The 14,491-nt window shown below is 33.2% G+C and overlaps 1 protein-coding gene across 9 annotated transcripts in view; it reads right to left on the bottom strand.

Annotated features, from left to right (window-relative positions):
- GPHN (gephyrin) overlaps positions 1-14,491 on the bottom strand; it is a gene marked incomplete at both ends in the record, with an annotated part of 440,211 nt that overhangs the window by 274,867 nt on the left and 150,853 nt on the right. For all 9 annotated transcript variants that reach the window (XM_084239836.1, XM_084239843.1, XM_084239839.1 and 6 more), the window contains one exon: positions 848-905. In XM_084239836.1, the coding sequence (XP_084095962.1) occupies positions 848-905 (58 nt within the window). The remainder of the gene's footprint in view (positions 1-847; positions 906-14,491) is intronic.

Below are 14,491 nucleotides of genomic sequence, written 5' to 3'. Positions count from 1 at the left end.
ACATTAATTTCACATTCAAAAATTTGAAATCAAGATTAATGATTTTGTTGAGATCTTTACATGCCACTGCTAACAACTTAACTCAGTTTTGTTTAACATTGACTACTGTTATCTAATTGTTAAAAATAATGAGATGAATACCAAATTTACTTTTTATTAGACTGTAAATTGCTTTTGTGCTACAAGACTAAAATTTCATTGTATAAAATGCTAGAGACAGAAGAATATAATAATAATGCAATTATCAAAAAGTAAGGTCAATTTTTAAATTTATTGTACTGCAAATTTTAAATTAATATTGGCACGTCAGTTTCAAAGGAACCAAGAGATATTTACTAGAAAATTGATTAAAAGTTATTACTGACAGGCATTTACAGGGAAAATAAATTAAAACAAGATAAAAAGAGAATCCATAATGCACACTAATGCTTATGTAAAGTGCTTTCTTTGGTTGATTTTCATTAAATTTTATACACAAGGATTCCTGTTTGCTTCCCCTAATATTTTTCTTAGAAATGCATAGATAATGGGGGGGCTGCAATTGTATGGGGAATATAACAATAAAATTTATAAAAAAAAATGCATAGATAATAGTGGATGACTCTGATGGTGATTATCTGATTAATATATACTATAATGTATGCATATATACATATGAATACATATATTTATATATATGCATATATTTAAATCAAACAGGTTAACAGGGAATTACATGATATCTTAAAACACCCAAAGATTCAAAAGCATAAAGAAAAGAAAATATATTGTATAAAGAAAAAGAAATTCTCCCACCTTCCCACCAAGATATTAAGATTTTGTGGAGGTGAAAAATGCCATACTATACCTTGATTTCTTCTATTTCGTCTGGTACTATCTTGTATGCTGATATAGTCCCACCCAACCTGAAATTAGGAGAAGAAAAAATTCTCAAAACCAGCAATAGTGTATAAAAAATATGGACTATTTCTGTGATTAGTACCAGAGTGCCACCAATAGTTGCCCATATACCTTCCCAATACCCATTGAGGAAAAATAACTATTTTGTGCTTAAGTTTTCCATGTATGTTAGTTAATAAGTGGGGCCTCTTTGGTGACGCAAGGGTTAAGACACAACCTATGAAGCAATCCACAGCCACTGCAGCATGAGTTTGATTCCCGGCCAGCCAGGGAGCAGCCCACATGGCACAGCAGACCTCTCCTGACTCCCCTGCTGCTCCTCTCTGCAGTGTACTTCATTTGATCTGCCTGTTCTGTTCCCTGCTCTGTCTCTGGTGGTCCTCACCCCCCCACACCTCTGGCCTGTACCCCAGCTCTTATATGCATAAATAAATAAATCTTTAAAAAAAAATAGAAGTAATTTAAAAAGCAGAGAGTTGGGTACCCATCACTGCCTAAGGGAAAAGATGAGTATTTGAGACTTACAAATTTAATCCCTAAGATAGGATCTTTGCCTTGAGACAACATATCATTACAGGTGAAGTTCATTTGCTTGAAATATTTTTTAAATACAAAGATTTAAATTAAATACTAAAAATCTTGTTTCTATTAATAAACAATCCAACCAATAATTTTTATAAAAAACATAGATCAAAAATATGTATGATGGGACTCTATTATCAAAACAATAATGGAATTAAAGAAGATTAAAATCAAGGAGTTGGGAATTTAGCTATGTTGGAGTCACCAATCTCCATACTGTTTTCAATAGGAGGTGGATGAGCCTACATTCCCACCAATAGTGTATAATGATTCCTTTCTCTCTATACCCTTGCCAACAAGTTACTTTGTTGGTTATTTTGGTTATTATTTGGTTATTTTGACCTGGGTCATTTTCATAGGTGTAAGATGGTATCTCACTGTGATTTTGATTTGCCTTTTTCTGATGGTAAGTGATAGTGAACATTTTTGCATGTGCCTGTTGCATATTTGTATGTCTTCTTTGGAGAAGTATCTATTAGATCTTCTGCCCAGTTTTTGATTGGGTTATTTGTTTTCTTTTTGTTGAGTTGTAAGAATTTTTGTAGATCTTGGAATATGAGCTCTTTGTCCGATATATGATGAACAAATGATTTTTCCCATTTAAAGTGTCTTTTCATTTTAATGATAGTTTCTTTTGCTGCACAGAAGTATTTTAGTTTGATGCTACTTGCTGGAGTTTTAAAGACAGGGACCATCTATTATTCATTTATCTCCAGTACCTAGAATAAGATCTGGCAATATCAATAATAACGGTTATCACTTAATGACCATTTACTATGTACAGTCACTGTTTTAAATGTTTTATATGAAAGTTAAAAATAAAGCTTTAGTACAGATATTATTTTAGCTGTTTATGCCCTCATCCTAAAAGGATAAAACTTTTGACAATATATGTCTCAATAAAAATCCATTCAAAAGTATGTAAGCAATTAAGACAATGCTTGGATAAGCTAAAGAGAATCTTTAAAAATCATCTACCTTAATATTTACTTTTACCTATATTATTGAAGTGTATGTTAACACAAAGTTTTATGCATTAAAGATCAACTCAAGTCATAAATCTTTATAACATGTCATGTAAAACATGAACATCAAGAATCTACTTAATAAGTACTGGTAGGTTATTTATTTGACCTTTAATTTTTTAGTTATTAAAGATAAAAGTGATGTGTAGAGTCTTCTGTCACACAAAAATTTGGCACATTATCAAAAGAAGCAAGAAAGGAACATTTCATCTCAGTGTCTGATAAAATTTGAATTTTCTACACAGAGATAATGGAATTGAAATAAACTGCTGTGTTTTCTACCTCCACATTAGGCTCAGCTCTAACATTATTCATTATTTTATTACTTATGATTTATTTGTGTATACTGAATAAATCAAAAGATACAAAAGATCACTGCTAAAGTACTCCCTCTTATAATAGATTAAATTTTTTTCTCTATTTTGCAAGAATAAACACTGTGCTTATAAATTATATATTAAGGAGCTGAAAATGGCCTAAATAAAGCATGTACTAGTCACCTAGGATTATTCAGTTTTACAATAACATATTAATGTATCCTTAACATATACAAAGTACTGCATAAGTGAGAAATTATGATAGAAAATCAAAAGAGAATGGGGAGGCTATATTACAAAAAGATAAAACAAACTTTCAGTCAAAGGAGGTTATAAGAACCCAAAAGAATACTATAAAGGTACAAGGTTTAAGACATTAAGAAAATATGACAATTATAAATATATAGTACATATATTAGGCCTCCCTGGTGGTGCAAGGGGTTAAGCACCACACTATGAAGCAATCTGCAGCCTCTGCAGCATGAGTTCGATCCCCAGCCGGCCAGGGAGAAACCCACATGGTGCAGCAGACCTCTCCTGACTCACCCGCTGCTCCCCTCAGCAGTGTACTTCAGTCTATCTGCCTGTTCTGTTCCCCACTGTCTCCGGTGAATCCTCTCAACCCCCACATCTCTGGCCTGTACCCCAGCTCTTGTATGCATAAATAAATAAATCTTTAAAAAAACAACTGACAGTATTGATGGGGAAAAAAAGTTTTACATTAATAATTAGAGACTTCAACATACCGATTTCAATAATGTACTGAAAAAAATACAAAAACAAAAAAAAAGGAAAATACTATAAAAATGCATAGATCAGAAAGAAATTAATAAGGAAACAGAATATTTGAACAACACTATAAATTAATCTGACCTAACAGACATATGCAGGACATTCTTCTCTAGTGCACACAGAACATTATCTAGGATAGGGTACATGTAAAGCCACACAACACATCTGAACAAAATTAACAAGCAAATTTGTTAAGTCCCAACAAATTTCAATAGACTGTAAAGTCATATAAAATGTATTTGCACCTGTAATTGAATGAAATTGGAGATCAATAACAGGAAGAATATTGGAAATTTTGCAAATACATTGAAAATTAACCAAAACACTCTTCTACATCAAAGTAGAAATTACAAAGAAATTAGAAAATACCTGAGAAGAATATGACACAAAAATGTGACTTACTAAAAATATGGGATGCATCAAAGGTAGCATTAATAGGTAAATTTATAGTTATACATATTTATATTAAAAGAAAAGAATATTAATTCAATAACTCTATACCTTAAGGAACTATAAAAAAGGAGAGTAAACTAAAACCAAAGCTGCCAAAAGGAAGAAAATATTAAACTTTATACAAAATGTTAGTATAATTGAGAACTGAACAACAAGATAATTAAGAAAACTGAAAGCACATTCCTTTAATAATAAAATATGGGAAAAATAGAGAACTTTTAGTTAGTTGACACCCCTCTCCCTCCAAAGAAAAGAAAGCAAGACCCAATTAACTATAGTCAGAAAGGAAGCGAGATCATTACAAATTTTAGAGGAAAAAAAGGAATTTAAGAACATATTCTGAACAATTTTAAGCCAACAAATTTCATAATCAAAATGAAATAGACAAATTCTAGAAACACAACATAAAGACCTATAACAGAGGTTGATTTAATCAACAATCACAAATCTCCAAAAAAGCAAAGACCAGACCACATGACTTTATTGGTGAACTAATACCAAATATGTAAAGAAGAATAAGCACAAATCCTTTCATAATCTTCCAAAATACTGACAAAAACACAGGCCAAATCGTATTATGAGGTTAGCATTATCCTGTCACCAAAGGCAGATATGGAAATCACAATAACAAAAACTAAAGATAAAGAATCCTTTTGAATACAGATTGAAAAATCCTCAACAAAATACTAGCAAACTGAATTCAGCAGCATAGTAGAGGATTATACACCATTACAAATGGGACTTATCCTAGAAATGTGAGGGTGGCTCGACATGCAGAAATCAATGGAATCATGCCACTTTAATGTAAGTAAAGGAAAACATCCAGTTGGTCATATATTAATAGAGAGAAAAACTTGAAAAATTTCAAGAGTCTTTCAGATAAAAACATTCAAAAAATCAGTAGAAGAGAACTTGCCTATGTGGTAAAGCCATATATGAAAAACCCACAGCTAACATTCTTAATGGTGAAAAAATGAGAGATTTATCCTTGAGATCAGGAACAAGACAAGGATGCTTGCTTTTGCCACTTCTATTCAGCGTATTATTGGAAAAATCTATGCAGAGCAACTAGGCAAGAAAAAGAAATAACAGGTATCCAAATAGGAAAGAAAGAAACAAAATCTCGATTTGCAGATGAAAGCAATCCACAAAAACACTATTAGAACTAATAAACAAATTCAGCAAAATAGAAAATCAACATGCAAAAATCAGTTGATTATATACACATTATAAATGAGCTACATGAAAAGAAAGTTAAGAAAACATTCCATTTACAACAGTATCAAAAAGAATTAAAATACTAGTTTAGGAAAAAATTCACCTAAGAAGCTAAGTCTTAGATACTGAAAACACAAAACATGATCAAATAACTAAAGAAGACCTAAATAAATGGAAGGCACATATGTGTATGGATCGCAAAACTTGTTAAGAAAACAATACTATCCAAAGTCATGTAGAGCTTCAAAATCCCAATAATTGTTTTTTTTTCCCCAAGAAATAGAAAAAACTTTCCCACAATTCCAAGAATAGCACTGAACTTTTTTAGTGGTTAACTTAATGTATAGTTTATGCACGTGTTCAGTTTTAATGATGCAGTACTAAAACATATTAATACAATTTTATAATGAAATATTACTTTATTAAAAATAAAATTCATATGGAATCTCAAATGAATCCTAATGCCCTAAATAATTTTGAAAAGATGAAACAAAGTTAAATAAGTCATACTTCCTAATTCCATAACTCACTACAAAGTTATAGAAATTAAAAGGTGTGGTGAAGCTATAGAAGTAGACATAGAAAAATGTGACAGAATTGAGAGACCAGCAACAAACCTTCATATATATATATATGGCCAATTTATCTTTGCTAAGGGTCAAGGAACAAATAAGGGAAAGAACAATCTCTTTGATGAATGGTTCTTGGAAAAACTAGATATTCACATGTAAATATGGATTGCAAAAATGAATTTGTAATCATAGTTTATAGCATATGTGAAAATTAACTGAAAGACATTAAAAACCTAAATTGAAGAGCTAATATAATAAAATTCTTAGGAGAAAATGAGAAAATCTATAACACTTTGGGATAATTTGTTATGGTAACCGTAGAAAACTAGTATATAATAATAATGTTTAAAATTGATACAACATAGGACACCAAATAAAATATGTAGATAACTATCAAAAGGAACAAGTAAAACAGTGACTTCTGGAGGTAGCAGGGAAAAGAGTAGATCAGAGTCTTTTACTGTTGTTATGAGCTATTTCAGCATCACTGGTCTTTTACAAACATGTGACTGCATTACTTCAATGAAAAATGAGAAAGAAGTTAAAAAAGAAAAACAACAAAAAATACAGAGTTGTTTATACAAAGGAAAAATGATTGTTCTAATGTTTGCCAGGAGTGAAAGTGGGAAATTCAACTAATTCATCTTTCACTGTGTTTTTACCATTCACCAGCAGTTATCTTTCAAACTTTGTTCTCCTCACCTCAAACATATCTATTTTCCCTTCTCAATCCCTAACACTATAGAATAAATAGGACTAAAACAAAGAAATCACAACTTTCAGCAGTAAAATAATTTATTTTCACTTGCAAGTTAATTGCAGGGAAGTTAGTGGAACTCATAATATTGCATTACCCCATATTATTGACTGGGCACTTAAAGGTATATTGATACATGACTGGAGAATAACTCCATTTCATTTCCATTAAATGAGCCCTACACTGTGGTAAAAATTTGAATAAGGCGTATAACCATACAAAGATGGTATGATTCTTAGAAAAAGAGCAGAGTAAAGGGAAGATGCTTCTTGTGAAAACTGCCTGGAAAATAACTGTTTTGGGACAAAATAATCTCCCTTTTCCATATACTTGAAATGCATTTGTTATCCCAATTCTTTTTTTTTTAAGATTTATTTATTTATGCACACAAGAGCTGGGGCACAGGCCAGAGATGCGGGGGGTGAGAGGACTCACCAGAGACAGAGCAGGGAACAGAACAGGCAGACTGACTGAAATACACTGCTGAGGGGAGCAGTGGGCAAGACAGGAGAGGTCTGCTGCGCCATGTGGGTTTCTCCCTGGCCAGCTGGGGATTGAACTCATGCTGCAGAGGCTGCATTTTGGGGGGGCTGTGTGTGTTACTTTCACCATACATCATAAATTACTTAGAAAGGAGGAACAGTTTTTATCTTAAAAAAAAAAACTACTTTATTCAGTGTTTAGCATTATTATATGCACACTATAAGGCACTTTCCTTTTTTTTTTTAAAGATTTATTTATTTATTTATTTATTTATTTATTTATTTATTTGTTTGTTTGTTTATTTATTTATTTATTTATTGGAGCAGCCGGGGATCTAACCGGCGCTGCAGAGGCTGCGGGCAGCTTCGCAACCCAGCGCTCAACCGCTGCGCCACCGGGGAGGCCCTATAGGGCACTTTCTATATAACTGCTGAATAATAATATGGTGAAGTATTACATTGAGAAAAATGAACAATTAAGGCTACGTGTTCATTCTCTTCTTTTGATTTCTCTGTGTCTTCTGTTTGATTTCTCTGTGTCTTTCTGTTTCACTACTAAATGGTTCATCCAGGCTTCCTGCCAAAGTTAATTCAACATTCTGACACTTTCCTTCAGATCTATATGAGCTACTCAAGTTATACACTTGAATAGTACTGAAAAAGCATATCCCTATAGCTTTTTTTATAGTACAGCAACATGAATTTATAATAGCATGGAAATTCAATAAAACACTAAAAAAAGAACCAAAGACACTTTCAACAAGATTATAATTTTAATTGCCTTATCTACATACTCATGTTCTGTTAAAAAAAAATGCTAAAACCACCAGAGTAGTTCTCAACTGGCAGTGATTTTGTTCCCAGTGGACATCTGGCAATATCTGGACACTTTTTTATTAGTTACAACTTGGATGATCCTACTGGCATCTAATGGGTAGAGGCCACGGATGAGGCTTAGCATCCCAGCAATGCACAGGAGAGCTTCCCAAAATAATTTCCAGCCCAATAAGTCAACAGGACTAAGGCTGAGGAACTTACTAGAAGAATGTAGAAACCAAATAAAAAACAGGCAAAAAATGTTTTCAGAAGTATATATTTACCATAGAATCTGACACAGACTAAAATCTATTAGTTCTGCCTAATCTGTCCAACACACTAATTTAACAGTAAGAAAAATATGTAGTTCATTTATTTAATTCAAAAAAATTTAATGAGCACCTATAATGTGTACTAATGAGACTGTGATTTAAAAATTTAGAACACAAAGATATTTTAGTCATCATTCTTGTCTATTAAGAACTGACACTAGGGCCTCCCCAGTGGCACAGCGGTTGAGCGCTGGGTTGCGAAGCTGCCCGCGGCCTCTGAAGCGCAGTTCAATCCCCGGCTGCTCCCCGCGGCCTCTGCAGTGCTGGTTCGATCCCCGGCTGCTCCTCGGCCACCGGAGGAGGGTCCCGCATGGCGCGCAGACCTCTCCTGCCGCCCGCTGCTCCCCTCAGCAGTGTACTTCAGTCAGCCTGCTCTGTTCCCCGCTCTGGCTCTGATAATTCTCTCACCCTCCCGCGCTTCTGCCTGTACCCAGTGCTTGTATAAATAAATAAATAAATCTTTAAAAAAAAGAACTGACACTATATGTAGAGAAGTGATATAATTAGAACAGAAAAATATAATTACATTGAAAATGTGTAACACAGACAATAAGAATTATCAAATTGCAGAATTACAGAAGCCAGGGTGGACCAGAATGGCTACTCAAGACCTGAAAGAGAAAATGAATTTTATTTAGTGCCTAAAATAGATTGAGTTTAGAAAGGTAGAAATAAAGAGGAAAAGCACTTCATGTGAGAAGCAGAGTCTAAGTTAAGGTAGTATGGAGCAACACATACCACCTAGAGTAAAAGTTGAGTGTTCACATGAAGTAGTCTTACAGGTTTGGGAAGACATAAAGGAGCAGGACCAAGGAAATCTTAAGTGCCAAGATGAGTAAGAGCAGTTTTCATTACATAAATAAGGAGCAAATGACATTTTTTTGCTGTGGAAAAATAACAGATTTAGGAAGTATATAATATCAGGGTATTCCAAAGAAATAGAACCAAAAGGATATAGTTAAGGATAAGGATAGGATGAGGATGAAGATATGGATAAGAATATAGATATCGATACAGAAAACAGGTTAGAATTATCATAAGAATTGGCTTATGATGTCAAGGATATCAAAAGTTCAACAGTCAAGCCAAGCTGGAAAGCCAGGAGACCCAGTAGTATAATTCAATCCTAATCAAAGGGCCTGAGAAACTGAGAAGCTGATGATATAGCTCCTACACTGAGGTCAAGAGGCTAAAAATCAGAACTGGTGATGTGAGTCGTGGAGTCCCAAGGCCCAAGAACCAGAAATTATAATGTTCAAAGGCAGAAGAAAACAGACATCCTAGTCAAGAAAAAAGTGAACAGAATTTGCCAGGGGCCCTCAACCTTTTTGTTTCAGGCACCTGGTGGACTGAATGATGCTTATTCATATTGATGAGTATGCACTCTTTTTTCACTCACTCTACTGAATCAAATGCTAATCTCTTCCAGAAACACCTTCACAGTCACACCCAGAAGTTATTTTTTAAAAGGCTAAAAACAAAGAAAATATATTCAAGAGGTTTTGAAAGGCAACTGTCTATCCCTTTGGTCAGTCAAGTGTATCTGGTCAGTCAATTGTATCTGTCCCTTTGGACAGATACAATTAACCATCAAAGGAAGATTAGGAAGCATTACTGGAGAATGAAGAAGAGAGTGCTGACAGAACATCAAAAAAAAAAAGTATTAATTCATGTATGAAATAATGAGGATCTGATTTATAAGAAAGACTATTGCGAAGCAAGGAACATTAAATCAAGAAAGAATAATTAAGACCTGTTTTTAAAAAAGTCTAAACACTTTGTACTCAATATTTTAAGAAAATTTGGAATGCATATTTCAGATACATTTGCAAAACACCAGACAGAAAACAAAAAAATACCAACTTGATAAACAGTTCTATTGCGAACAACTTCTTAATCCCCCAGAGGGCAGGATTTTATTAACAGCAAAATAAACAAAATAATTATCAAGTTGCATACTTCATACCTTTGTTGTTAAAAGCAAATAATTTATAGATGAATATACCTTATAAAATCTAATGCTATAGAAACCCATTACTGGGTTTCTGCTGTTATCTGTTATATGAATTTAGATTATTTACTAATCAATTGGGAATAACCTAAATGGGTAAAAAAATATGCACTTATATAAATTATGTTTCATTTAGGTAACATTAAGCAATAAAAAATTTGGGCCTCCCTGGTAGTACACGGAGTTAAGATGCAGCACTGTGAAGCTGTCAGCAGCTACTGCAGCACAAGTTTGATTCCTGGCCAGGGGTGACCCACATAGTGCAGCAGACCTCTCCTGACTCACCCTCTGCTCCCCTTAGCAGGGCATCTCAGTCAATCTGCCTGTTCTGTAACCTACTCTGCCTCTGGTGAATCCTCTCACCCCACATCTCTGGACTGTGCCCCAGTTCTTGTATGTATAAATAAATCTAAAATAAAGAAATAAAAATTTTGAATATAACTAATATTATGAAAAAAATTAGATATTTTTAAAAAGACAAAATATGAATTCATTCAATAATTCTATATGCACTATTGTGCTCAGAAATTTGTAAAAACTAAGGCAAATAAAATATTTTCAATGAAAATATGAATTACAAAACTGATACAGGATGAATTTAAGTGTTCTTTTTTTTAAAGGCCCTTAACAAAAAAAGAGGTTTAAAAGGTTTTTTAAGACAGAGAAAATCCATCTATAAAAAAAGCAACATCAGCAGAAATAAGAGAGTTTTTATCGGAGTTATAAAACAGTAAGTTAATTGATAATTCATGTTATATAAACAATTCCAGGACTCAAAGATGGAAAGCTTCCCAACATATTCCACAATGCTAGCATCAACTTAGTATGAAACTAGGTTAATGTCTTTTTAAAATATAAATGCAAAAATTCTAAAAATTCTGGAGTAGGATTTAATGTTAGTTCAAAAAAAAAAAAAAAAGGCCATCTCAATGGATATTAGATAAACACTTTATCATCTATATCTACTCCTGAGTCAAATAAACAAAAACTAAAACTTCAAGTAAACTAGAAACAGAGGAGAATTTCCTCAACCTGATTAAGGAGATATATAATAAATCCTGAGTAACATCATACTAAATGTTGAAAAATTAAAAGCATTCTCACAAAAACAGGGTTATTTGCCTTTAGCTGTTTGTGAACTAATCCCTTTAAGTTCACAATCCTTTTGGAACCTGAAAGTTGATCCCCAGTGTCAAAAACTGAATTGAAAACATGGTGCCTCCCTGGTGGTACAGGCGGTTGAGTGCTGCACTGTGAAGCTGTCCACAGCCTCTGCAGTGCCGGTTCAATCCCAGCTGGTGAGAATCCCACATGGCGCAGCAGACCTCTCCTGTCTCACCCACTGCTCCCCTCAGCAGTCTATTTCATCAGTTTGCCTGTTCTGTTCCCTGCACTGTCTCTGGTGAATCCTCTCATCCTCCCACATCATCGGGCCTATACCCAGGTTCTTGTATAAATAAATAAATCTTTAAAAAAAAAAATGTGATCCATACTTACCCAAATTCTTTGAGATATATATATACATATATATTATATATATATTCTTTGATGCACACATATATATATATATATATGCACATGCCTGTAATCATAGAATGAACTCTTTAGACTAACACAGGTCCTGAATCTTCCTATTGTCTTATACCAGGGCACTTGGCATGTTTATAGTTGTCTGGTAAGTGAAGACATTTAAGTTTGCAGCTCCTGATTTTACTATATATCAACTTGAGTGTATGATTTCTGAGCACATAAAACTACATACTATAGCAGCCATATGATAGTAATAGGTTTACAGATCAAGTGACAAAGATAGTCAGTACCTACAAGAGGAATTCTAGGATTTCGATGATAAGGTCAATGCACCACTGAATCATAGTGTAACTGACACTGGTAGTTTACTTTGCCTTCTCAATTAGTATTTTTTTTTTTTTGCAATTATGCATATCTGCACTTTTTTAAACTATTTATGAAATTATCTGTCCTTTTCCTTCTATAGTCCAGTAGGAAACAAAGCTGACAAATGAAAGTAATTTGAATGTATAATAAGAATGATAGTTCCTTTTCATGTATATTCAATAATCCCATTTTTTCTAAATATGGCATCTTTGATTTATCTACAACACTTCATGTTTTTAAAACAAATTACTCAATATGACTAAGATTCAGTGACATGAGACAGCAAGAAGTCAGTGACTTCCACCATAATTAGTAGTTACAGGTTCAGAAAGAAAAAAGGTGAGAAATAGCCACAGAGAATGTGATATATTTTCCTGGATTTTGCACCCCCCATCTCACAAACATCCCACTTTCCGCTAAAATATCTTGCTCTAGCAGGTTTTCATCTCTTTCATTCCTTGTATTACTGCTAATTGAAATGGCTTTAGAGAAATAATAGAAAATTCAATGATATGAACTCAAGTATTTATAGGACATGCAAAAAACAAAACAAAACAAAACTAATTTAGGTAATTCAAAGACCACTGTGTGCTACTTCCTCATTAATTGCCATGAATTTCTATTCCTGCCTTGCAGAACTAAGAAATATGCTGCTCTGTTTTCTTTTATGTGATTCATATTTAAATGGATACAACCTAGACGTATGAAAATTCATGTTTAGTATCAACGCTGCCTAATATTCTTAGCACATATCAAATAAAAAAGTACTCATTTATTGATTTGTATGACATAATGATAATTTTATGTTTCTTAATTTTGCAACTATCCCTTAGTTAATGAAAACTGGGTATATGGCACAAAGTTTATAATATAAAGTTAGTATAAGACTCTGAGACAGTAATAACATATTAGTTCAAATCTAGATCTTTCACTTATAAATCTGTGTCTTTGCAGCAAATAATTTATTCTATGTAAAAACCATTTTAGCTTGCTCATAAAATAGAAAGGATATTCTATTTTCTACCTCACAGGATTACCATCATCTACTTCACAGGATTACTATGAACAACTAATAATAAAAAGTGTTAAGATATTTTGTAAACTTGAAATGAGTACTAAAAAACTATTAGCTGTTAAATATTGCCTTGTAAAGATGCAAATGAACATTCATATTAATGCATACTACATTTACAAACTCTATAAATACTTTAAAAGTCAATGAAGGTTAAAAATACAAATTCACAAATATATTTAACACACTTTTTTGTTTTAAAAATTTATTTATTTATTTATTTGTTTGTTTGTTTGTTTGTTTATTTATTTATTTATTTATACAAGAACTGGGCACAGTCAGAAGCACGGGAGGTCGAGGGAATTCACCAGAGCCAGAGCGGGGAACAAAACAGGCAGACCTGCGAAATATACTGCTGAGGGGAGCAAAGGGTGTGGCAGGAGAAGTCTGCGTGCCATGTGGGAACCTCGCTGGTGGCCAGGGATTGAACCAGCATTGGAGAGGCTGCAGACAGCGCTCAACTGCTGCGCCACCGGGAGGCCCGGTAGGTAGAAACTCTTGAAGGTTAGGACTGAAGGTAAGCACTGGCATGTATTACCCTTTACATCTCTTGCTCATTCACCATCCCAAATATTTTTTTGGGCCATGATAGAAGGATCATTTTATAACTATTCTTTTCCTTTTATCCATTTTAGAGACTATCAGCACCCTGTATTTAAGTTAATACCTTTCTAATCCTGACCTGCGCTGAAAACGTAAGGTACAAAAGCATGCTAATTTGGGTAGCGATATATATTAGCTGATACTATTCATGGGGCATAGCCATTTTTATAGTCCTTAAAAATATGTGACCAAAATAATTCTAGCCACATACAAATGTAAGATTTTACAGAACTATAAATTATACAAAAAGAAATCTGAAGAGATCATCACAAAATAACAGTTGGCAAATACTCTTTAAAATCTACTATTCAAAGGACAAGGAACATATGGAAATTTTGCCAATAATGGGAATATACTTTAAACAACTTCTTAGGAAAATGTCTATTATTCTATTATTCATTTTCTTAGGAAAATGTCTGTCACTTGCTTCTCTTTTGGAAGGTTTCAAGCACTGAGACAGATTTGAAAAGTCTCCCAAAGCCCAATTAATAATGTAAATTTAAATCAATAGCAAACTTCATTTAAAACTTTTATTAGGTAGTCATACTCTAATAGTTTAATATTAAGTAAATGTAGTCAATAACATCACACTAATAACTACATTTAATTCCTATTAGGAAATACCACTGAATTTAAAAAAGTATTTTGCTTGCATAAAACTCT

Source organism: Talpa europaea (genome assembly GCF_964194135.1).
Source record: "Talpa europaea genome assembly, chromosome: 8".
Classification (NCBI taxonomy): Eukaryota; Metazoa; Chordata; class Mammalia; order Eulipotyphla; family Talpidae; genus Talpa; species Talpa europaea.
The sequence above is the reverse complement of the archived record's forward strand: the minus strand, read 5'-3'. Positions and strand labels throughout refer to the sequence as shown.